This window comes from Callionymus lyra, chromosome 1 (assembly GCF_982586985.1).
Source record: "Callionymus lyra chromosome 1, fCalLyr1.hap1.1, whole genome shotgun sequence".
Classification (NCBI taxonomy): Eukaryota; Metazoa; Chordata; class Actinopteri; order Syngnathiformes; family Callionymidae; genus Callionymus; species Callionymus lyra.
This window is the reverse complement of record NC_141818.1, coordinates 31516251-31542161: the sequence shown is the minus strand read 5'-3', so window position 1 is coordinate 31542161 and position 25911 is coordinate 31516251. Positions and strand designations below refer to the sequence as shown.

Below are 25911 nucleotides of genomic sequence, written 5' to 3'. Positions count from 1 at the left end.
ATCCGCCCTCGCTGGTCACGTGACCAGGCTGTCCGCGGTGAGCCTCCAGGTGTCGGTATCTGAGAAGTCCAGAGAAACGTCCCGAACATCTCCGGACTGACGTCTCCATGTCTCCAAGGACAGAGACTGGCAGGTTTGTATTCACGTTGCTCTTCTGGCTCCTATTTTTTAAGTCATTACATCTGAGAAGCACTTTGGATTCACCTGGGAAAAAAGCACGTACTTTTATTTGTTTTATGGATGGACAAGTTTAATTCAAATATTTCGCTTGATTCGGTGTTTTTTTAAGTAGCTTCGGTGTTTCGCATGGTGACGTCATTCCTAGATGTCACGTCCTTCCTGGAGTTTCGGAACGATCCTTCCTCGTGTGTCTGTTCAGAAAGATTTGAGTCAACATAGTGAGGTGGACTTTCGAATAAAAACACAATCATTATTCTATATTAAGTAAAAAAAAAACAACTAACGATTAGTATCGTTTTTAGCCACAATCGCTACATCGATCATGTTTGTCTCCAGAGGTGCAACGGGAGAAAGGCATGTATTTAAATTAATAATGAATTAATTTGCTTTAAACGACGTAAAAATCTGTCAAATTCAAATGATCACACGTGTCACTTGAAGTGTTGTGATTTATATATAGTTCAATGTGTATATAAGTATTTTAAATCATTCTTTAAAATAATGTTAATTTAAATTAAAAATCAATTGAATTACTAAAATCATGCTCTTGATACTAAACTGTTAAGTTTATCAAGTTAACTATTAAGTTCAATTTCTAACGTAAAGATCGTCATTTATGTCCGACTTTACAAACCAACCCGTAACACTTGCTGAATATTTTTCTCATACAAAAACTTAATTAAAGTTAAATAATAGATATATTTACCCTTTTGATAGTTAACTCCCCTTATCAGTGATAAGTTATCACCCATTAAAATATGAGAGATTAAACGTTTTATTTTAACACAAATAAAATGAAGGATATTTTAAAGGGAATGCCTGACTTGCAAGTTTATCTAGTAGATAGATGGATAGATAGATAGATGGATGGAAAAAACTTTATTGATCCCTCTGGAGGTTTCCTTCAGGAAATTGTTTTTCCAATTAACACACAGCAGCACAGATGATATATTCATAAAAAAAAGTGCAAGATTACATCAATCTAAGTCTAAAGATAAAGAACATAGATCAAAGAAAAATAACAAAGACAAAGGATACAAAGATTTCTCCATCTGCTTCTCTGTTCACTGATGACAGTGGGTCATCCTCTGAACACAGTAGCTTCTCCAGAGATCTCCTCTGCAACTGTCACCAGTGAGTAGTAGCTAATTTACCAATCCGTAATACTTTTTATTAAAATGTTTTAGGATGTGTTGAAGAGTAGAATGTAAGTTCTTCCACTCTAAAGTGAAACAACCACAACAAAACCATTGGATGTTAGGAAATACATCTTTAAATTATGTTGCAAATAAAATTACTTTTTCAGCATCAGTATTAAAATTGTATAATATTATTTAGAAATATTTGAGGTAGATGGTATAGTTCCTGACTGAGCATGGTTTTATGTTTTGCTTACTTGTTCTGGTCTTTATAAGACAGAATGGTCTGTAGCAGCAAACAAAGGTCATGTGTTCTGCTGAATATGAAACATGTGATTCCTGTCAGCAGGTGGGGGTATGGTGGGGGATTAGTGCTGTAGACCGAGTTTGGAATCTAAAAGTTCTGTGTCATCTTAATGAGAATGTTTCTGCGTCTCCTCTGTTTGCTCAGTCTGGATTCTGGTGTGACAGAGATGCTGTTCGCAGGTCCACCCGAGAGGCACCATGACCTGTTGGAGGGTCAGAGCTCTGTGTGCGGTCTTGACGTTCAACTTCTGTGTCTTCATCCTGCTGGCCCTCTTCAACCAACTCAACCCCTGGAAGGCCAGGGCCTCATTAAATAGATTCTGGCGACCTTATAGTTACAGCAAGTCTTTCTGGAACCGGGAACAGCAGCTGCTGGACTTGGTCCACAAGCCTGTCCTGACTTCCAATCCTGTCACCATACCAGGCCCTTCAAAATACACCAGACCCATCAGCTCCTGTGATCCAGACCACAGGGTAGCCACTCTGGTCCTGGACTACAGTTCACTTACGAGGCCCGTTCAGGACTTTCTCCTTCACATGCGCTGCCGGACCTACCCCGTTCTGATCCACCCATCTCACACCTGTGCTAACAGACCTTTTCTGCTGATGGCCATCAAGTCGCTTGTTCCACACTTCGACCGCCGCCAGGCCATTAGGGAGACCTGGGGCCAAGCTGGCGAGCTGGCGAATCGTACTATCACCATAGTGTTTCTGCTTGGCAGAACGTTACCCGAAGACAACTTCCCAGACCTCCAGGGGATGCTAGACCACGAGGCAGACTTCCATGGAGACGTCCTTCAGTGGGACTTCAGGGAAACCTTCCTCAACATCACCCTGAAAGAGGTTCTGTTCCTTGAATGGTTCAGCCAAAGTTGTCCCGACGCCAAGTTTGTCCTCAAGGGAGACGACGACGTTTTCGTTAATACTTATCGAATCCTTGATTACCTGGAGAACCTCCAAACACATAAGGCCAAGGACCTCTTTATCGGTGACGTCATCAGTGACGCCCTGCCACAGAGAGACAAAAGGATCAAGTACTTCATCCCTGAAAGTTTTTATTGTGGGACGTACCCTCCATACGCCGGCGGAGGAGGGTACCTGTTCTCTGGGGACTTGGCGCTTCGCCTCCGCAGTGCATCGGAGCATGTCGTTCTATTCCCCATCGACGACGTCTACACAGGGATGTGCCTCATGAAACTGGGCCTAGTCCCGGTCAAACACCACGGCTTCAAGACCTTCGATATCGACAGGAAGCACAGAGACAACCTCTGCATCTACCGAAGCTTGATGATAGTCCACAGTCGTACTCCTGAGGAGATGTTGAAGATCTGGCCCTGGATCATGCACCCAGAACTAGACTGTCAGTGAGTCTGCGTCATAACAAACATCAAGTTGTTATTGTGATTGTTTACTTTTTCTGTACTGAATTCCGCGACACTGAAGTAACTTTTGTTTGCACCACAGAATTATTTGTAATCTAAATTAATAAAGTAAATTATTTTAATGCAGATGATCCAAACTTTCCCCCCAATTTTTTTTATCATCTGTTTTAGTATTTGTTTCTTTGTTTAAATATCTTTCATAGTTTTTTCTGTATTGTTGGGGAGATTTGTATAAATGTATTTACCTCCTTTTCTTCTCATTTTCAAGTAAACAAACATTTGTTTAATATAACTCATATCATATTTCTTGTTTTATTATTTATAAGTTGTATAATTGTGCATTGCTAAAGTTATACACTGTGCATTTTAAACTTAATCATTGACTATTTGTTTATTTATTTTTCAAGGCTTGTTTTGCTGGCCCTATGTAACACTTAAGCCAATAAAACCTTTCACGGAGCCACAGAGCGCCTTAGAACTGTCTATTTTCTGATCCACACACACATTTGGAACCATTTATCAATATTTCCTTAAGTTTATTAACTGAAAAGCAACGATTGAAACGCAGACGTGTGCGCGCCAGTGCAGCAGCGCCATCTGCTGGCCCAGCTTCGCTTAGACACTCAATCAGCTGATGACCTCCAGCTGCGCCGACAGGAAACGTCTCACAGTTGAAGTGAAGTTGAAAGTGTTTCACTCGCTGCGACAGGGGAAAAAAAAAAAAAAAAAAAATAAATTCAAAATAAAAATGACTCCAAAGAGAATTAACTGTCGTTTTCTGCTCTACCTGCTAATGTTCTGGACCCAGAGTGTCGCCGAGGTGAGCAGCAGGTGAGCTCGTATGACGTCAGAGCTCACGTTGAAACTGTGTTTGTTGCAGGTGAAGACAGAAGAAGACAAAGATCCTCCAGGTGAGAACTTTTACGAGTTTAAACACCGTTAAAGTAACTGAAAAGAGCAAGTAGTTTTGACGTGGTTTTGCGTTGAGAGCCGTTTCCCCAGTGTTGCTTTCTGGAACATACCCTGTTCTAAAATACTTCTGCTGTCGATTAAACTTGAATTTAAGGACTTTTTCTTTATATATATATTTTTTTTTTAATCTCCAGGGTATAGGGTATATATAGAGGTGGTTTTTAGCCAAATAAAAAGTACGACTGATTTCATTTTTAATCTGGTTTTAAAAAAAACCCTTTTTTTATTTTCATTTTTCCACTGGCACCGTCCTTGTTGTCCAACTCTGCTCGTTTTTTGGACTCAATTCCACTGAGTGAACTCATCGCTGCATCTGTTCTTTGTCAGTTCAAATCTTAAATAATTGTCACATATGCCCCTCTCAGATGTTCCTGCCGATGAGCCCGACGCCTTCTTCGCGCTGCCAAGCTGCCACCAACTGCTGCAGGGCGACAAGGGGGAATTTTTTTCCCCGGACTACCTCTGCTCCAACCCGGCACTCTGGTGCAACTGGACAATCCGGGTGGATCCTGGAAAACGGATCCACCTCCAACTGGAAGACCTGACGACTGATGATGTCTGCCAGTTCAAGCAGGATCAAATCCATGTGGATGAACCTGCTGGACAACCGGGAACCCACAAGGTTCTGCAGGGGTGCTGGCGGGAGGCAAAGTATACATCCTCTTCCAACACACTGTACATTGTCTTGCTCATTGGTGGGTCGCCCAGTCAGAACTATCGTGGCTTTAATGGTCGCTACCAGGCGTTTGGACCACCATCGGTATACAACCCCCAGGAAGAAGAGGGAGCATTACAATCTCATGAAGCATATGAGCTAGAAGACCCGTCCCCAACCCTGGATCAGAATGACTATGAGCTTGTTACCATGGTGGCAAGACCTTCTCTAGATGGGGCTGAACTGGAGGTGGGAACCTAGAGTTGCTACTGACAAAGTTCTGGTCATTAAGTGTATGTGATTTCACCCAGGCAGGCAAAGATGACTCTGAGGGCGACACTGGCTCGGAACAGGTTGTTGAGCCTGGCTCCACAGCAGGATCTTTTCGATCTGGCCGAGGAGTAACTCAAGCTCAGTTAACTGATGACCCTATCCCCATCGGTCACTCGCATTCAAACACACTAGAGGAGGATAAAGAATCCGAGGGCTATTCAAAACTTGCATCTGATGCGACTTCTTTGGTAATGGGACCTTCAACTTTGGCTCCTGAGCCGGAGCCAACTATTCCACTGCCAAATAAAGTTGAACGGTTGTCACACCAGAGCAGCAAGTGTGAGTACATTCACCTCAACATCCACGAGGATGACCCTTTACTTCTGTAACCCAACATTTGGTACAATGTGTGCTCTTAATGCTCTCAATCAATTCCTGTAAACAAACCCCTAACTGTGTTCAGCCATACCTATTGGAGGGTATGTCCGAAGTCCCCTCACGTTGGGAAGAATCAAACCCATAGAAACGCATTTCCATGTCACAGTTACACCTTTTGTACTTTCTTTTAGTGACCTTTCAAAATGATTCCGAATCACATCTTCCTGGAAGTAAGTATTCACTCTGAGATGTGATGCAGTCATGATCATTTAACTGGTATTGTTGCTCGACAGGTTATCTGTATGAGGTGGCAGTGGAGGTGAACTTCACTCCCCAGTTGGGGGAGTCTTGGGATGCCATTTCCCGGTCTCTTCTCTATTCCGTCCAGACTTTAGTATGTTTGGCAAAACTGCTTTCTGTAACAAACTGTAGCAGTCTTGAACCCCTGTTGACTCTTTCTGTTCATCTAGATCCACAAGTGTTTCAAATCTGAACATATGCTTCAGTCCATTGTGGCCAAAAGGATTAAGAGGTCAGTTTACATCAAAGGACCCGATGCACACCTGTTACATTTATTCCCCTTTTCACCTAATATTCAAATCCCTCGCGGCCATTATTTATCTTGCACCTAACCCACAAGTTCTTTTACCCATTTGTTGCTATGACACTTTTCAACTCTGACACAATGGTTGGATGTTTTTATGTGTGCAGGTTAAATTCAGGAGTCTTGTACATCCTATGGCTGAACATTGGTCCAGAGCTCAGTGGGTCATTGATCCACAATTCTGTTCATTCAGCTCTTCACAGCCTTGTTCCCTCCGACATCAGCGGAGCTCAGAAAAAGGCCAACATCATCTCTGTGTCTGTTATAGGTAAACATTGTTGAAACAAGCAAATTTTGCAATACTTTTACCCCAGAATGTGCATTTCAGTTTTTCTCTAGGTTATGGTACAGCAGTTTAGAGCATCACCCACCCTTTATGTCGTCAGAAAAAGGAGTAACAACCTCCCTGTCTGTTTTAGATGTTAACGAGTGCGGGACTCAACTTGCTCTGTGCGACATGAACGCAGACTGTGAAAACCACTTTGGTTCATACTCGTGTACCTGCAGACCTGGCTTCAAGGACGAGTCCCGTCTGGGCTCTGGAGGAACAATCTGTGTGGACTTGAAGACTTCAGGTACGAAAGGTCATTTAGACATGTAACTGTCTTCAGTAGTCAGAAGCACATGACTGACTTGTTCTGCTGCAGGTTGCAGCTCGGGACCATCTGCGGAGACTAAAGGAGTTTACGTGCTCTTCTTCCTACTCAGCTCGTTGCTGCTCCTCCTGCTGGTCTTCGGCAGCCTGTTATTCCACCGTCATCGCCGTGGAAACTTTCTAGTCAAGAGCGCTAGCGTCTCTCTACAAGACCCAAACAACAACCAGAGATACCAAGAGGACTACTTGGGTCCATCTGACCTGGTGCCTCCCCCGCTGCCGGCCCGGGGCCCGCGAGAGGGCCGGTCCTCGGGCAGATATCCCCGGCAGCGTCCCGCCGATCTGCCACTCCTGCACTTCAGCTCGCTAGGTCCCAAGGATGGATACATGGATCGGAAAGACGGATGCAAGATTTAATTTTTGTTGATTTGAATGTTGACAAGGTTGAATTAAAGTCTCAGATCTTGTTAACATTCCTTTTATTTCCCGGTACATTGTCTTTCCAATCCAAATTATATAATTCACCCATCGCGACACAAAGTAATGTTTAAGCATTTGCATGTTTAGTTTCCTCGGCAGAAATGTTTTGGTGTCCCTGCTGGTTATCAATCATCTGACCTTCAAACATACTCTTGCAATGATTGAGTCAGCAGTAGAAGAATCATGAGGTGTGAAGCCAACCTTTGTTGCTGGAAGACATATCCATTTCAAATGAGTTTGATTAGCAGACTTAAGTAAAATTCTTAAAGCTTCATAAAGGTATTAACTTTACTGAACGACAAGACGTCATGCACAGCGGAAGCTGACATCTAAACATGTATTTATTTCAACCATACAGATGTGCTAACCACACGTTACCACCACCGCCTGCAGTGTGACTCCCCCTGCTGGCACCCTGAGTGCTGGTCGTCCTCACGTCCAGCGGGAAGGTCAGCTTGTGAACATGAGAAGTGGGCCTGTGGAGGATCCATCCTCCCAGTGAAGCAGGGCGGTTTGTCCTCCAGGAAAGAAGTGTTACACAATCGCAGCCATTTAAGAATGTTGGACGCACATCTTCATCCTTTACCATGACCGTCAGGGATGATTTCCTCTTTATTTCCTCTTCATGTTCATTTGTTTCTCTGTCCTATAATTCCCTTTGTCGTCGTGTATTTACTTGTGTTGGTCGTCCTTCACTAATTGTTCACTAATTGAGTCTGACATCACGGGGCAGATGTCGATTACCCGAGGAAGGTAACTGGAGAATAATCCTCCTGGAATGTTCTGACCTGCTTTTGCTTCTGGGTTAGCTCCAGTCTGTGAGCCCCCCACAAACCGACGTGGGGAAGTCTTCAGGTGGGTTCAGTCATGGACTTTCTAGACCACAATCTGTGACCATCCCTCTTTGTCTACGAGCCAGGTACGTGTACTAGAAATATTTCAAGAATATTTTATGACTTTTATGGAAACATTATCTTAATCTGTGATTCTCAGGCCCCACGGCAGCACAGGTGCACGGCCCTTAAGCTCGAAGGATGCCCGGGGCCTCACGGAGGAGCCAAAGATCAATCCTTCTCTCGGGCCCGAGATGAGGAGAGGAACCAGTCTGAACTTTGACCCCCTGTTGTAAAATGACTGCTGTTATCACTTGCTCATTAACCTTCTTCATCCGTCTCTCAACAACTGGACCTGAACCTGGGTTCACCTGAAAGTCTTGGATTAGATGTACAGAACCAAAACCCCCCTCAAGATTCCAACGGTCAGAAAAACGCAGCCATTAAGACATTAATCCAAAAGTGAGACCCAGATTACCATCAGAAGCTCAAACTCATGAGAACCCAGATCTCAGCTGGTCCAGAGAAAACGATCCACATAGAGATGTTTACATTTGTGTTTGTTGGGCTCGTGTGTCTCTCTGAATAGTCACATGACCAGTGTGACTTTGAGACCGTGATTGGATTGAAGATTCGTTTCCCATAATTCAATAAGAGAGGCCCACTGATCCATGAACACTACGGTGATGAGGTCAGCTGCGGCGCGTCGGTCCGTCCTCGCCATGACATCATCATCCTCACCATCCTCCACCACTCGCTCAGATTACAGGCTGCAGCCACTCATTTTCCTTCCAGGTGGGCACCAGGACTCTTAACCTGCCCAGACCACCAGTGGTCCACCGAGACCTTGGAATGTGTCCAACTGTTCACCTGTTCACCCCACTGTGAAGTCACCCTCTGTTGCCATGGTGCGAACAGCTTATCATAATTGTATTTAATTAAAAATATAGTTGTGAACATGGTTTATGCTTTTATTTGTGTTTTATTTTAAATCCAGATTACTGAAAACAGAAAATGTATAAAAACACAAATTACCTGAAGAATTATATTTTTCATGTTTTGTTCTAATGTTAACATTTTAAAAAAGGTTAGATCAATGGTAGTTGTCAATGAGGTGATTGAAAGAAATACAATATATTTGCATTTCGGATCCTATTTATTTTACAAATATATAATTTTATTGATGTACATTAACATGTCTGCTTTTCGCTTTTGTTGTTTCATTAGAAAGATTTAGTTTAAGTGCTTTTATATATATAGTTGTTTTTTTAAGCCAGTTTTTGAATTGAGTTTCTTTATTTAAAAGTTTATTTTTATTTTATTCAATATTTGTGTTTTTTTTTGTTGTAGAAATAAAGAGCCCGAGCTGAGGTGTAAGGCTGGATCAGATCACTGATGGAAGGTCTGACCATGAATAGATCTGAAAGTAAGAACCAGAATTTTAAAGTTGATCCTGAAAGAAACGGGAAGCCAGTGAAGAGTTTTAAGGATCAGAGAAATGTGAGTTAATCTACTAGAGCGGGTCAGAATTCTTGCTGCATAGTTTTGTATCAACTGCAGGCGAGACAGCTCCTTCTTGTTAAGACAAGAAAATAAACGGTTACAATAGTCTAAACGAGAAGACACAAACACCTGGATTACAAGCTCCAGATCGTTTTGTGACACCATTTTCCTAATTTGAGAGATTAGAAGGAAACAGTTTCTGGTCAGTTTTCTGCAGTGTTGAACTAGAGACATGTCTTTGTCAAATATACCCAGGTTTCTCAGGCTCAGTTTGACAGAATGACCTAAGTCACCCAAGTACTGACTCAACCTTGGAGCTTTATCATCAGGAGCAATAACCAGAGTTTCAGTTTTGTCTACATTTAGCTGCAAAGTGTTTTCACTCAATCATAGATCAAAATAGCAGTAGAGCTGGATGTCATCGGCAAAAATGTGGTAAGACACATCAGGAAATCACTGAATGATTTTACCGAGGGGAATCAAGTACAGCAAAAATAAGAAAGGACCCCAAACAGAACCTTGAGGGACTCCACACAACAGATCCCTGATTCATACCTGAGTAGAACCACTGTAACACAGACCCTGAAAGACCCACTTTACCCCTCAGTCTTCTCAGCAAGATCTAGTGATCAAATCTGTCAAAGGCTGAGGACAGATCCAAGAGAACCAGAACAGTGTATTTACCCGAGTCAACCGACATGATTGTCACTGGACACTTTCAGTAAGGCTGTCTCCGTAGAGTTATGTTTGCAGAAGTCAGACTGAAACTTCTCATGGATGTTGTTGTGGTCCAGGAACAATTAAGGCTGCTCAGATGCCACCTTCTCAAGGATCTCGGACAAGAATGGAAGCTTAGAAATAGACCTGAAATTTTTTAAGTTTTTTTTGAGTAAAGGCTCCACATTGGGAAAAACCTCATAGTCTTGATGATATATGAGTCACTTATCAGATCATCAAAAAAGTTGGCTCTGGCAACTAGTACTGTCTTATCTTTAGCTGCAGCCCCCCGCTGGGGATGGTTGGGGGGCAGTGGCACAGCCTGCTAGCGGCAGAGAAAGGCAACAGTTAGTGGGACCTTCATTAGCATGAGTGTCTATTGTGGTGTTCAACAATAGCAACAAACAAAACATTAACATGGAAATGACTAGAATGTAGGTAATTAGTTTCTTAGCAGGTTCCGACCAGATGAGCTAAGATAGTAAATATGCCTGCAGGGCATGCTGGGTAATCAGCAGGGAGCAAATCTTAGGACATCAGGGATTCAACTCTTAGTCTGTATGATTTTACATTACATTTGTGCTCCAAAGTCGCTAACACTTCAACAAGACACAAAAGTGTAATTAGCTGTTGGTGGACGCTACCGTCATTGACAAGCTACTGTGAGTGGCAACTGTTGTGAAAGATCTTGGGCAACATTATTGACTTGTGGCTCAAAATGCTAACTGTATCACATTCTATTCAGCCTGAGATGTCACAGGAAGAATAACATCGAAATTGCGAATTACGTTTAAGTCCGAACAGTGAATTGGGTAGAGAGGTGTCATTGGTCGGTATCTAATGGCCCCTTAGCATGTTTATACGTGTCCTTTTTAATATGTGGTACATGTTATTTACATGCATATGTATCTTAATTGAATTTGGGGGATTTGATGTAAAATTGTGAATGTCAAGAATGTTTCTTGTTTTCTGGTTTATTTCATGTCGTTGCATCAGCTTCAATATATCCATGTTAAATCAATAGTTCATTGGTAAAGAGGAGACTGAAGGAGAGAAAGGAAAAGGAGGTAAAAACAGCAAAGTAGCGTAGAAAGGAGGAGGTAATAAATAGAGTGAAAGAGACAGAGGAGGAGGTAAAAAAGATAGTGAAGGGGAGAAATGAGGAGGAGATAAGGAGGCAAGGAAAGGAGACATGAGAGGAGGAGGTAAGAAAGAAAGTAAAGGAGACAAATTAGGATATAAGTAAGAAAGTAATGGAAATACGAGAGGATGGGATAAGAAAGAGAGTGAAAGAGACAAGAGAGGAGGAGGTAAGAAAGAAAGCAAAGGAAACAAATTAGGATATAAGAAGAAAGTAATGGAAATAGGAGAGGATGGGATAAGAAAGAGAGTGAAGAGACAAGAGAGGAGGAGGTAAGAAAGAAGAAAGAGAGTGAAAAAGACAAGAGAGGAGGAGGTAAGAAAGAGAGAGGAGACAAGTGAGGAGGAGATAACGAGGAAAGGGAAGGAGACAAGAGAGGAGGAGGTGAGAAAGAGAGTAAAGGAGACAAGAGAGGAGGTATGAGAAATAGAGTGAAGGAGAAACTAGAGGAGATAACAAAGAGAGTAAAGGAGACAGGAGACACACATGTAAGAAATAGAGTTAAGTGAGGGTAGTGAAGAAATAGCAGAGAAGAATCTCTAATCATGTTTCTGATGTCTCCTCCTCTCCTCCTCCTCACTCTCCCCTTAATAATCCTGAAGCTTAACCCCCCCCACCATCTTCACATCTTATCCCACTGCACAACAATGTCTGAAAGGGCAACACCGAAGAAAAGGCAGATGAAGGATGAGTGGAATGATCCCCATGAAGACATGAAGGAGTGCATGTCCCCAAGATGCAGGTGAAAGGATGACTTCCCATGAAAGGATGAATATTACTTTGTCATGTGAGCAGATGGTGAAGTGGTTGAACTGCTGATCCATTACAGGGTTGAGGATCGGAGACAGAATTAAAAAGGAGTTCAATTTGAGATGTTGGTTTTGAGGTGAAAGGGTTTCATGTTTGAATGAAGTGAAATGAGTTCAAATGTGATCATTTTTTTTAAAGGGTTGACTATTATAGCAAAGAGTGACATGAATCATAAATGGTAAATGGATTCTGTGTCCTCTCAAACAGGAAGGGGTTTCTTCTCGTTACGATCAGTCTAATCGATTAGTCGATTGATCAGCACCTGGTGTGTGACCTGACTGACGATCATGTTATTGATGAAGCGCCACTGATAAGTGATCAATGGCCTTCTGTGAGTTTGTTACCTCATTTTCACTCATCGATCTCATGAAGTCAACAGTCATTAGCATTCAGATGCTAACCATGTGTTGACATGGCCCTTGAGCGCCTCTTGTTGGAAACCTTTTAGGATTTTTTAAGAAATCATTAAATTTATTTATTTATTTAATTTATAGCAGGGTTCTCCCCAGCGCCGTTTTCAGCAAAGGGGCCCCCTACTAACTTTTTTTATACTCTGCCTTTATTTCACAAAATTTGGCTCTCAAAATGCAGGAACTAGTGTAGTGTTAATACTGTACTCGCCCCTGAGGCACTCACCGCACGGCTGGTCCCCCTACGCCGTGAAAAAATCCTGGTGAAAACCCTGTATATTATCCAGAAGTGTGATTTTATTTCCATGCAATGACAAAACTAATTAGACAATGAAGATTACAATGTGCACTTATTGGGGAGTTGACCAGACGACCTGCTGATCCTCCTGTAATATGACTCGTCTAACACGACCCCCTGGGGGGCAAAACTCGCTACAGCTAATTGAGGAAGCTAATTATGGAGCGACAACTGGGACAGAGCTTCCTTATTCTTTCTTGAAACTTCATACTGTTAACGATTTCACAGCCTCTCTTTCCTAAATGTGTGAGAATTGTAAACCACTTAATACTTGCTCAAGACACATTTTTAAAAATGCATTTTCTGGTTCTGATATTCTTTTGACACAAGTATATTCACTTTTTTTTTAACCCTGATAATACTTAAAATGAACCCTTTTACATTGCTTCTACAAGATGATCACTTACTCTAGATTAGATTAGATCATATTGGATTAGATTAGAATACATTCAATTACATTAGATTAGATTAGATAGAATTCACTGGAGATCTCCATCAGGAATTAAATTAATGAAATTATGAATTTGTATTAATATTTCGTGACACTAAATCCCCCTTTAACATCATTTTCATTTAATCCGTTGAATATGTAACCCTTTTATTTACCCTTGACGTTGTGTCTTTTTCATCTTTTGCTGGATCTAACCCTTTTACTACTAAAGTAATGTGGAAACCCAACTCTCCTGACTCACATGTTTCAAATGTCTTCCTCTTCAAGATGCGGTGAGTCTCTCATCATGACCATGTTTTGAATTTACTACTTTGTAAAAAACTTTACAAAAACAAGAGGTAACGCTTTGTTTATACAACAAGTTTATTTCCAGGATTGACACACGATGACAAACCTCCATGCTTGACCAATCACAGGAGAGTGGGTGTGGTTATGGTAAACAAGATTGAAACACCAGAAAAAACGAAGTGGGCGGGGCTTAACCTGTGGCACTGTTTTAGGTTATTATTTTGGAGTTTCCACACATTAAGTTCTCTTCCGTTTGAAATCTCGGCGAACGAGAGCATAGTCCATTATGAAGTAACAATGGCTTCACTCCTCCTTCCTTCCGAAGAAAGTTACGGCCATCATGTGCCTCTCAGGCTCCCCCTACTGTCCGACTTTTGTTTAGCTCTTTTTGAAACGAGCTCTTCAGCTACATTGTCTAGCGATTGTGTACGTGTGAGAGGGAACAAGGGGGAGGGCGTAGTTCTTGTCCAGATTGTGGTACATCTGCTGTTCTGTGGCCGGACCAGCTCGACTCGGAGTGCAGGTGCTGCCCCCTCGCCCTCACGTAGGTCACATTCTTTAGTGGCCATGTGCTGGTGAGCAGCCGGGTCCACCACTGCCCGGCAACCAGCATTGTTGCAGGATTCTAATCCGCTCACACTGGGACATGGGACCCAGGGAGGGGGTGTCCTGAGCTCTGGAGCCGGGACAGAGAACCAACAAATAAAAGTTTGCCTTAAATCCTCAGGGATAATGGCGCAGAGGTCGAGGCCCAGACAAACAGAGGGATTACTGCTCGCTCTCGCATCACTCGTCTCCTCTGGGTGGCCTCAACCGTCAGGGAAGCAAAGAAAGAAACCCAGCACTGGCGCCCAAGCTAATTCCATCAAAGACGGAGAAATTATAAATTAATTTATTCCGGCCTCTCCGCCCCGGGTCTTTTTCAGCGTCCAGCCCGACTGTTGGAGTTTTCTGCAACATCTGGTCAAGAATGGCCGCCTCGCCGACGACCGCCGCGCCTCCATTTACGCGGCCCAGAAAATCTTCTGCCTTCATTTTGTCTCGGAGAGATTAGTCCGTCGTGATGTGAAGAGGAATCATTAAAAACGCTGCTCTTTTTTCCTGAAACCGCTGCCGTCTTTATTTGCAAGTGTAATTTAAAGAATAATTAAAGAAGTTAAATGACTGTGTGAATGTAGAACACATCTTTGTGCTCAAGGGGGCGTGAACTAGCAGCATCTCATGGCTGGGTGCTCCGATAAACTGGGTAATGAAAGGAGGTAGCGCCGCGGCTAATGACGGATTCTCGAGTGTTTTGGATTTACTCACTCTGCCGTTTCTCTCCTTAATCTGACCGAGAACAGAAGTCTTGTTAAATTAGCTTTCGAGCATTGGATTCACTTCGGAGATGTAACTTCAGTCGGGTCCACTTAGTTTGTCAGTTGATGAAAGCAAAGGCGCCGCCTTGAACCAAGAGCAGTGTAAGAGAGTCGGGTCGCCGCAAGGATCGACCTTGATCGAGCCTCGTTCAACGAAGTCATCGGAGTCATATCATAGAACATGTTACAGTACACATGTCAGAACATATGTTAGTGCATATCGTAGAACATGTTGTTGTGCATATAGTAGAAAATGTCAAAGAACATGTGTCGGAACATATTGTAGTGCAAGTAGTAGAACATGTGATAGAACATGTCTCAGAACATGTTGTTGTGCATATAGTAGAACATGTCAAAGAACATGTGTCGGAACATATTGTAGTGCAAGTCGTAGAACATGTGATAGAACATGTCTCAGAACATGTTGTTTTGCATATAGTAGAACATGTCAAAGAACATATGCTGGAACATATTGTAGTGCAAGTTGTAGAACATGTGATAGAACATGTTGTTGTGCATAAAGTAGAACATGTCAAAGAGCATATGTCGGAACATATTGTAGTGCAAGTTGTAGAACATGTTGTTGTGCATATAGTAGAAAATGTCAAAGAACATATGTCGGAACATATTGTAGTGCAAGTAGTAGAACATGTGATAGAACATGTCTCAGAACATGTTGTTGTGCATATAGTAGAACATGTCAAAGAACATATGTCGGAACATATTGCAGTGCATGTCGTAGAACATGTCTCAGAACATGTTGTTGTGCATATAGTAGAACATGCCAAAGAGCATATGTTGGAACATATTGTAGTGCAAGTTGTAGAACATGTCTCATGTTGTTGTGAATATCGTAGAACAGTTCTTGGGAGAGTTTCAGTCTAATATATTCCAGTATCAAAGTACAGTGGCCTACAAAGGTGTAATCTTTGACATGGGTCAAGTTTCTTCGCAAAAATTTAGATGCATGTAACGGCACGATCAATGATCCATACTGCCATAGCAGCAGTTATTTCTACTGTTGATAGGTCTGCTCTTGATCTGGTTCCAGATGGTGGATACCACATTTGCTATTGAGTTTCTCTTCTTGGTCAAAGTCCAGATATCGTCTTTTCCCATGATCCTCTTGTTGGCGAGAAAGTTCAAGTCAGTTCTTGTAGCTCTGAAAGAATCTTGCCGAACACAAAGACACAAAGAGTGTGTCGTAGCGGAGTCCGCCGCCTCAGGGCCCGGCAGAGTAGCAGGACCACTCCAGGCCCGAGTGAATGCTAATCAGCTGTCTGATCCACCGCTCCGGCTAAGTTCTCAACACCTTCAAGGACCTCATAGCGCTCGCTGCATAAAGACCGCTAAATGAGAAATCTGAGCGTTTTTGTTGACGACGGGGCCTCGCCGCTTTTCAACCTGGCTGCCCATTCATGCCTGGAGAAAAGATGAGAGGGAGGGAGCAGCAGGGGGCGTGGATGAGTAAACTTTTCTGAAAATCTGCAGATTTGGGAAGTTCTCATCAATGTATGGAGAGGGAGGAACACGGGGGGGCTCACGTTCGGGGTCTCGTGGTAATGAGATCACTCGCACCTTAAGTCGCCCTGTTATCGTCCGCCCTAGTGCGCCGACCCCCGCGACTGCCAACAACAGGCGGGCTGATGAAAGGTGAACGGCTGCAGGTTCCCACCGCGACCCTTTAATAGCACGGCGCCTCAACAAAGGCTCCTGGGCCGCGGCTCACATCGGACCGCCGCTTAATAGGCTGATGCCTTTTGGCTTTTGTCATGAGATGATAATGGACTCGGTCGTCACATGAACCCGCCGAGGAGCTGCTTCTACAAGCTGCTGACGACACCTCCAAAGGTCCATCACGGTTCTCCAAAGCCACTCGCAGTCACTATGTGATTACAGTTGCTGGTAAAATACCAACTGGATCAAAAGAGTTTATTCTGAACTTGTCAGGGCGCAAAGTGCAGCATGAATCAAACTCTTGTTCCAGGACTTTATTTTGATCCAGTACATTTTGCCTATTATAAAAGAAAATTTCCTCGGATTTCCTGCTTTGTCTCGAAAATGATGCTCATGAATGATGATGGATCATGATCTCACTTTTCTCTGTTTGGTCAAATTTGTGTCCGTCAGAGGGAGCGAGTCGGTTCTGGTCGGTACTCGACACAATTTCATCAGCGCGATCATCTGAATTCCCGTTGTCCTTCCACCAGCTGCCTTCACTGCAGCGCTGCACTCCAGATTAGTTTGGGGGGACTTAAGATGCTCTGCCAGATCCCCCCACCCCCCTCACCCCACTACCCTTCAATCCCCCTCCCTGCACCATTCGACCCCCCCTCTCACCACCGTCTATTCTCTGCTGGCTCACAAGGCGACTCTGGAGCAGCGACCCACTCCAACTAATTAAATCAATCTCTTTGTGTTTGTGATTTTACTCCTTCAGCAGTGTCTGGATCCGTTTTCTGCAGCAGGTTCAGGCCAGAAGTGCCAGAACCGTTAAGACTTTTTAAAGACACATATATTATAACCATCTGAGACAAAGTTCTGCCGGACAAATTGGATTAGCAAGTATTGGATTAAAGGTAAAACGGAGGGATAACAAACAAGAAAAGCTGCCTGTGATCACAGGGTTTAATATCTCTCCTCCCTTTGCTCCTTTCTTCTCGTCCCCAGCTTAAGACGGACTTATTAAAACCGGGATTATTGCTTCAGGCTCGTCAACCTTCGGGGTCAAACACGGACTTGTGATCTAAAGCAAACAAGAAAGAAATGCCGGGAGCAGCCCGACAAGCCATTATAACTCTTTGCAGAACAAGCTGGATTAGAAGTCTTGACACGTATAAGTATTAAAGTCACTCGAACATTCCTTGTTCACTCACATCACGTCTTCTTTGAAGTTCTGAAAACATGTTCCATGTAATGATGGAGATTCACTTCGTACAGGCAGCTCTCTCCGTACAATCTATGTAGACTGTAATTATAGTTCATCTGGTCTTGAGAGTTTTTGATCAACAGTTGAAGGTAGTCCAGAGGTGGAGGTAGTCTACTGGAGAGGTGGTGGTCTAGCGGAAGTGGTCTTCAAGAAACAGATGGTAGTCTACATAAGGACAGGGTCTAGAACAGGTGGTTGTCTTCAACAGGAGTTGGACTAGAAGAAGGGTTGGTCCACAGTAAAAGGCTGTGGTATGATGAGGTGGTCCAGAGGTCCACAGATGGTGTTGGTGGTCTAGAGGAGAAGGTGGTCCGCCGGTCACCAAGGCCTTGACAATTACGCTTCTTTAGAGAACACATTTTTGGAACAAATAATGTTAGCAGCTGGCTTGGCACATCCAACCATCTATGTATGAGATTTGAAACCTGCGACTCTTCAAGCAACCAATTGATAGTGTCGTCTAATAATCAGGGTGCTTGGGAACTGTGGGAGGAAACCAGAGTGCTACTCACTGCCCGGTCTGATCCTCCCAGTCCCACGTAGGAGACAACGAATAGGCCCCAGCCAGTGTCCCACATTTGATTGAGTCCACAGCAGCAAAAACTGCAGTACATTCACATGAAGTCAGGAACAGAACCGGGATCTGGACTGGACCAGGACCGGAGTCAGGGGCAGGACCTGTGTAACAGTCAGTACCAGGTCAGAACCTGGACTAAATTCCTGCAGGTCGAGGGACCGTGAGTGAAAGAAACCAGGCCATTCCTAAAAAATACACATACACACACACACGGACACACGGACACACATTGGAAAACCTCCTGGCACATAAGAATAGTAAAACAGAAACGCTTTTATATGACACAAACAAAAGTGTAGGTATTTTGAGAGACATAAGATGGACGTGTTCGGAACGACACTAACATAACCTAAAGACACACCCTGATAGCAAAACTCAGACACACACATACACAAACACACACACAAACACGCACGAACACACACACACACACGCACACACACACACTCACACAAACACACATTTGTTCTGGTATTTGGTTCCTCCACTTTGTGTAACGAGGGGGGCGGGCCCTCTGTACTGTGATTGACAGCTGGAGACTCCTTTTCTCATATCCTGTTTGCTCCTGAGGTCTGACAGTCACACTGTCGGATGAGTCAGAATAAACTCGCTGCAGAGTTCAAGGCCACAGGCGGAGATGTTATCAGTCGTCTCTTTGGACGTGGACATCATGTGACTATAAGACACTCAAACAATCTGTAATGAACAGGTTGGAAGTCTAATGGAGAAGGTGGTCTACAGCGTGAACTGGTCTTGAGGAGGGGGTCTAGAGAAAGAGACAGTCTCAAGGAGAATATGGTTTATTAAATTGGAATTGTTTTTTTGTTTTTTTAATTTTGCTTTGGTCAAAATGTTTTATTCCTAAAATTTTCATTTTTTATTTTGAAGACACTATTGTGTGTTTCTTCTTCTCCAGGTGACGTGTTTGAGAGACTGCAAACTTCATCTAGTAAACTTAATTTTTAACTTTTTTACTGTCTATCTTATTTTAAAATATTTTAATTATCACTACATTGATTTAATAAAACTGTTTTACATTTAAGTCGTTTTTCTCCTGCAACTATTTTGTCCCTTCATTTGCTAACAATTGCAATTTTTACACATTTAAATCATTATTTTTATTTTTATTCACCTGTTTTCTCCTGGATGAAGCTTTCTAGACCTTTACGGCAACATGAATTGGAAATTGCTTTTATAAGTGTCGACACCACGCCAAGTTTCGCACACACACACACACACACACACACACACACACACACACACACACACACACACACACACACACACACACACACACACACACACACACACACACACACACACACACACACACACACACACACACACACACACACACACACACACACACACACACAGCTCTCTTGGTGGGCTGATCCTGGATTTACAGGCTTAGTATTAAGAAAATACTCCTGCAAGTATAGGATTAAAGTCCAGAAAAACTGTCTTACGACAATGACTGTTTGATATCTTGATACTTTGAAGACACACACGCATGCACGCGCACATACACTCATACCAATTTAAATTTATCCTAAAAAAAATGTGCAACAAATCTTGCAAAAAACAAACAAACACGGATTTACAATTTAACGTAATAAAACAATATACAATCAAATTCAACAGAATTTATCCTTTTTTATTTCACCAAAAAGTTTGTTCGTCGTTAATGTTCATTAAGAAGGACTTTTAAGTTTAATAAACTTTTGGTCCGTAACCTCTCAAGACATTTAAATGCAATTCTGAGATAATTCACTTCACGTCAATTGACGAACGTAATTACACGAACTAAATCATATATTCGCCAATAAAACAGTTTAACCAATCCACGAATAATGTATCCACGAATAATGGATAATGACACACACACATACACACACATATATATATATATATATATATATATATATATATATATATATATATATATATATATATATATATATATATATATATATAATTTGACGCCGCGGAGTGACTGCCTTGGCGTTTATTTCTGTTTTTCTATCGTATATTTTACTGGTTGTATCAGAACTAGAAACTTTTATTGCCAATGTTGCAGATACAACGTTGTATATATTTTTTTGGTCTCAGTACAGAATAAAATAATAAAATAATACAACACAAAACAAGCAATAGAATGTCACATAAGAGAGAGAACCATATGAACGAACGAACGTGATAACACACAACGTCGCCAATAAAACCGTCTAACAGTTTAATCTGGATTAAATACGAATAACTTAAAGTAATATATTAAAAGCTAAAAGAAACACACACATTTTAATATTATGTATATTTAATCAAAATTAAACTGTTTTATTTGCGAATACATTTAGTTCAGTTATGTGCTTGCGTGCGTTCGTTTGTTAAGACACAACATAGACACAAACAGGTCAAAAATGAAAGAAAAAAAAGGCTGACAAGCTGTTTATAAAAAAAATTTTAAAAAAAAGTATTAACTTAAGTTGTTCACTTTCTTCACTATCGACAGAAACGTATTTCGGGCTCAAAGTGTTCTTAGAGTCGATTTTCCTTCAGCAACTCACAGGCCGCAAAAACTTTTCTCTTGGTCACGTGACGCGTCTCCTGGCCATGTGGGCGGGGCCTCATCATTCGCGGCGCAGTGATTGGCACATAGGCCCGAGGGGAGCCTATGATGTCACAGCTCTAGAGGGGCTCGTGACGACGGCGGCGTCAATCCGTGTCCTTCACCTGAGACTCGAGCAGAACCCGGATGTTACGGCAGCGAGTCGGTCCTGACCCAGTCCAGGACCTGACAGAGCGCGTGGATGTTGGACTCTCTGGAGCTTTGTAAACTGTGACGGGATTTAAAAAAGAAGATTCGAGGTGAGACGGAAGTTATTGATCGCGAAGATTGTTATTTTGATGATAAAATAAACTTTTAGAAAAAGTAGTTTCGTTCTCAGTCTGGAATTTAAGTATCCGGAGTGTTTTATTTGTAATACTCGGATTGTTCTTCCCTTTTAACTTCACATAACCAACATCAAACTCTGTATTTAACTTCCGATACTAATCTTGGTTCCTATCGCTAAATATTATTTCTGGTAAAGTTCATGTATTTAATCTCTTTTTCAGGGCGAAAGACACATTTAGTTTTATTTTATTATCCCCCAAATTAATAAACCAAAGCGAAAAGATTCTGTCATTGAAATTATATATTTTTAATTTTACAATGTTTTGAAATTATTGCTCTATATAGTAAGTATTGTAGTCTAGTGAAATTAAAACAATCCTGTATTTGTTTAATATCGCAGTGATTTATTGACATTTAATTTTGTAAATTCAAAAAACAGCACGAACACACAAAGTAATGAATATAATTTCATTATAATCAATCAAGTGGTTAACAAATGACTCAAATTATTCCTCGAGTTATATCTTTCAGTTTAACTCAAGAAAATAAATGAAATCACGTCTTTTATATGTATTCTTCGTTAAGACCAACATCTGCTTAAATTAGTTCTCAGAATGTTTGAAAGATTAATTTAATCCCCCGTCACGTCTTCAACAGATTAAATCTCCTTTGTCGAGTTAGAAAAGTCAGAGGTTGAATTCCCGCTGGCAGAAACAGAAAAGTGTGAATGAGAAAGAAAGTCGTTGTCTCAATTCTGATCTCGTCTTTGTCGTCAAAACAATTACACTTAACGTTTCGGAAAAACGTCTGCGATACAGTCAGGATAAAATAAATACTATAAACATTTAGCAACATTGCCTTAAAAATAGATAAAATGCTAATATTAACACAGAGTTTGTAATTTAAGTGATGGTAATGTAAGAGCTATTATTAAGATAAAGTAAAAATATTTCTTCTGGTTTATCCGTGTACGTTTCTCTTAATTCTTAAAGTTTATGCGCTCGTGTTTTGTGAGTCTCGGTATGGAAATATTTAGTTCATTCAATTTTGATTTTAAAAACGGAAATTTAAATTATTAAATTACATATTGTCGATTATAAACGTTGTAACATTTTTTATTAATTGTGTTTTTTTTCCTTCCTTGGTTGTCCTGTATTAATACAAAATCGTCACGATGGATTGTTTAATAACAAAGTTCTGATCCAGTTCAACAATTTCCCATCAGCAATGTCGTCGATGTCGCACCGGACCAAAATACACAAGAACGAATATATAAAATTAGAATTTATTTCAACCAATGTTGCAAATCAAATACAATCAGAGAAGTCTCTGTGTTTGTGAAAAAAAGGGTTTATTAGAAAGTTACAGACTATTTCGAATCTGTTTTTATCATATTGAGCTCGTGTTTAATTGTGTTCATGTCCATCAGATCAGCGGCACCGAACCTTTGCCGGACCGGACAGGACCGCAGCCCCGTCCTCCACCGACCACCGAGCATGATGTCATACCTCAAACAGGCCCCGTACGGGATGAACGGACTGGGCCTCAGCGGAACCGCCATGGACCTGTTGCACCCGTCCATGGGATACCCTGGTACTGTTTCTTAGTTTAGCAGCTTTTAACGATGATGATGATGACGTCATGATTGAAAGGGACTTGATAATAATGACGATAATGATGTGTTTTTGATGACAGTGAAGATGATAATGATGATGGACAATTAGTTTAATTAAAAAGGATGATGATTATGATGAAAGTATGAGGATTAGATGAAGGGTGAGGACAGTTTATATAATTATTTTTTCATGACGATAATGAAAGTAAGGAGGGTAATGGTTGTCATTCGATGACGAAGAAGATCATGATGATGATGATGATGATGAAGGTGCAGACGATGAGGTTAGATGAGGAGTAATGTTGGTCATGAGGATGATGAACATGATGATAAAGATGATGATGATGAAGGTGCAGACGATGAGGTTAGATAAGGAGGGTAATGATGGTCACGAGGATGATGAAGATCATGATGATGATGATGATGATGAAGAAGGTGCAGACAATAAGGTTAGATGAGGAGGGTACTGTTGGTCATGAGGGTGATGAAGATCATGATGATGATGATGATGATGAAGGTGCAGACGATGAGGTTAGATAAGGAGGGTAATGATGGTCACGAGGATGTTGAAGATCATGATGATGATGATGATTAAGGTGCAGATGATAAGGTTAGATGATGAGGGTAATGATGGTCACGAGGATGATGAAGATGATGATGCTGATGAAGGTGCAGATGATAAGGTTAGATGAGGAGGGTAATGATGGTCACGAGGATGATGAAGATCATGATGATGATGATGATGATGAAGGTGCAGATGATAAGGTTAGATGAGGAGACTAATGATGGTCACGAGGATGATGAAGATCATGATGATGATGAAGGTGCAGAGGGATGAGGGTTATGAGAATGATGTTGACGGGGAAGAGGGGGAAATTGGTGGCTTTCAAGACTAGTGGTGCTGATGAAGATGTGGTTGTGTCTGCAGCTCACCCGAGAAAGCAGAGGCGAGAGAGGACAACGTTCACTCGGACTCAGCTGGACATCCTGGAGTCTCTGTTTTCCAAGACTCGTTACCCCGACATCTTCATGAGGGAGGAAGTGGCTCTGAAGATCAACCTGCCCGAGTCCCGAGTCCAGGTCTGATCTCCGACCCTCACCGTTTCATGAGTTGTTCCCTGACCTTTGACCTCTGCAGGTGTGGTTCAAGAACCGGAGGGCGAAGTGTCGGCAGCAGAGCAGCAGCGCAGCGAAGTCCAAACCCGTGAAGAAGAAGTCGTCTCCGTCCAGAGAGAGCAGCAGCCCAGAGAGTAGCGGGCAGTTCACGCCCCCAGCAACCACCTCCGGCCACGTCAGCTCCTCCTCTTCCGCACCTGTGTCGTCCATCTGGAGTCCGGCCCCCATCTCGCCCGCTCCAGTACCACTTTCCGACCCTGTTGCTCCTACCAGCGCCTCCTGCATGCAGCGCTCCGTATCGTCCACTGCCGGCTCATACTCCGTGGCCTACAGCCCTGCGGCCTACAGCCAGGGTTATCCTGCCTCGGCGTCTGGGTCTTACTACAGCGGTGTGGATTGCGGCTCCTACCTGACACCTGTGCACTCGCACCACCACCACCAGCTGAACGCCATGACGGGCGGCTCCATGCCCGGACACGCCCACCACCTCGGCCAGGCATCAGGACACCACCACCACCACCACCAACACCCGCCGCACCACCACCAGACATACGGTGCCCCAGGCCTGACCTTCAGCTCCACGGACTGTCTGGACTACAAGGAGCCGCCAGCGGCCTGGAAACTGAACTTCAGCGCCACCGACTGTCTGGACTACAAGGAGCAGGCAGCGTGGCGGTTTCAAGTGCTGTGACGAAGGATCTTTCTCTCTTGGATTATGTTCCTAGTGTTGTGGATTTATGTGAACTCTGACATAGGGATGTCTCATGCTGCTACGGTTCTTTACCTCCAGGTCAAAAACTCGGGATTCCGGGGCGGCACTCACTGACTAGAATGTGCGCAACCGTGTTCAGGCATACTTTTGTTTTTCTAATAAAGTTTTTGTAACACAACATTTGTCGTCTGTGAGAGAACTGATTCATTCTTTATTTCTTTAGTTTTGCTGCTCTTCTGACTCATGTTTGACTCACTGAAGCTCGGATGAAAACCCGAGACACCATTAAACACGCCGCTGCAAGTATTCCCTTTAACACACACTTGAATCTGGGAAACACATGCAAATAAATAAACACATGCACAAATAAACGCACACACAAATCTATGAACACACAAACATGATTCCATGAAAAACACACACACAAATCCCCTGAGTTATATGTTTCATAACTTCAGGCTCTACAAATTGGTGCGAAGCCCTCGCCTTGGTTTAAACCAGTAGCGAAGCAGTTAGAGGGCGGAGCACCAAATGATGTAGAACTATAAACACATGTCTAAACACACCAATGAGTTGTGATTAAGGAAGAATTGAAGAAAAAAAAAGTTTTAAATCTCAAAACAAGAGAATTCCTCTGGAAGACAAACAAGCTCATGAAGAACCATCAACAAGGTAAACACGCCATGAATAAAATAAAAAAAAAAACTAACAAAACACGAAAAAACGTACTGCACAAAAACAAACACAAATATCTATGGTAGTTTCAAGCATCAATATTACAACATAAAACAAAAAGAAAGACGAAACAAAAATAAACATGCAAAGAAAAAAGAGAAAGAAAGGAAAACACTCATCAGAATGTAAATCTACTGAGTCTTGGCAGCATCAGTCGACAGCTGGACAAACACTAGAGCAACACAAACACACAGCAGCAGCTTGATGCAGATTCAAACAGGAAGTGAGTTTAAGGACAAGTGCGGCCCTAAGGCTCTAAACCAGAAACAAAATGGAGGCTTCTGTGATTTCAGTTAACAAAAAAAAACTAGAATAAACCAGCAGAAATGAAGAAGTCAGGAGGGAAATTTAAGTCAAACAAATCTGTGTGTTGTGAGTGAGTGAATGTGTGTGTAGTTGTGAGTAGTAGTCAGTGTCTTTGGTGTTTTTGTTTATTGTGTATTTCTTTTGTTTTTACCTAAGAAAGTCATGTTGTGTTAACATATTTGTGGATTTTTCATTTTCCACTTAAAAAGCATACATCACTTTTTTGGTTTCTTCGTGTGTCTGTGTTTCGGC

The 25911-nt window shown here is 42.2% G+C and overlaps 3 protein-coding genes across 4 annotated transcripts; all 3 read left to right on the top strand.

Moving 5' to 3' along the window:
- The first annotated feature begins 16 nt into the window (after positions 1-16).
- b3gnt2a (UDP-GlcNAc:betaGal beta-1,3-N-acetylglucosaminyltransferase 2a) lies at positions 17-3461 on the top strand. 2 transcript variants are annotated; one of them, XM_087801927.1, is made up of 2 exons: positions 17-133; positions 1806-3461. In XM_087801927.1, exon 2 carries the CDS (start codon positions 1824-1826, stop codon positions 2991-2993), a length of 1170 nt encoding a protein of 389 aa, XP_087658053.1. In that variant the 5' UTR covers positions 17-133; positions 1806-1823; the 3' UTR covers positions 2994-3461. The 2 variants fall into 2 exon arrangements, with proteins under 2 accessions (XP_087658053.1, XP_087658052.1); XM_087801926.1 differs by having other exon boundaries at positions 1771-3461.
- A 294-nt stretch (positions 3462-3755) lies between these two features.
- On the top strand, positions 3756-8093 carry LOC148088985 (uncharacterized). The gene is made up of 13 exons (XM_087783105.1): positions 3756-3827; positions 3888-3918; positions 4345-4883; positions 4946-5246; positions 5477-5515; positions 5579-5679; positions 5756-5817; positions 5997-6157; positions 6309-6464; positions 6537-6890; positions 7698-7717; positions 7774-7883; positions 7958-8093. Exons 1-13 carry the CDS (start codon positions 3756-3758, stop codon positions 8091-8093), a joined length of 2082 nt encoding a protein of 693 aa, XP_087639231.1.
- A 13014-nt stretch (positions 8094-21107) lies between these two features.
- LOC148088984 (homeobox protein OTX1-like) lies at positions 21108-24733 on the top strand. Its single transcript, XM_087782958.1, has 4 exons — positions 21108-21147; positions 22605-22768; positions 23719-23870; positions 23929-24733. Exons 2-4 carry the CDS (start codon positions 22672-22674, stop codon positions 24595-24597), a joined length of 918 nt encoding a protein of 305 aa, XP_087639084.1. The 5' UTR covers positions 21108-21147; positions 22605-22671; the 3' UTR covers positions 24598-24733.
- The last annotated feature ends 1178 nt before the right edge of the window (positions 24734-25911 follow it).

Bases quoted from the DNA above. Each gene is read 5' to 3' on its own strand.
- b3gnt2a (XM_087801927.1), top strand. From the start codon at position 1,824: ATGACCTGTTGGAGGGTCAGAGCTCTGTGTGCGGTCTTGACGTTCAAC.
- LOC148088985 (XM_087783105.1), top strand. From the start codon at position 3,756: ATGACTCCAAAGAGAATTAACTGTCGTTTTCTGCTCTACCTGCTAATG. The intron at 5,516-5,578 runs GTAAGTATTCAC...GTTGCTCGACAG, and splicing joins CGAATCACATCTTCCTGGAA to GTTATCTGTATGAGGTGGCA. The intron at 6,891-7,697 runs GCAAGATTTAAT...ATCACGGGGCAG, and splicing joins CATGGATCGGAAAGACGGAT to ATGTCGATTACCCGAGGAAG.
- LOC148088984 (XM_087782958.1), top strand. From the start codon at position 22,672: ATGATGTCATACCTCAAACAGGCCCCGTACGGGATGAACGGACTGGGC. The intron at 22,769-23,718 runs GTACTGTTTCTT...TTGTGTCTGCAG, and splicing joins CCCGTCCATGGGATACCCTG to CTCACCCGAGAAAGCAGAGG. The intron at 23,871-23,928 runs GTCTGATCTCCG...TGACCTCTGCAG, and splicing joins TGCCCGAGTCCCGAGTCCAG to GTGTGGTTCAAGAACCGGAG.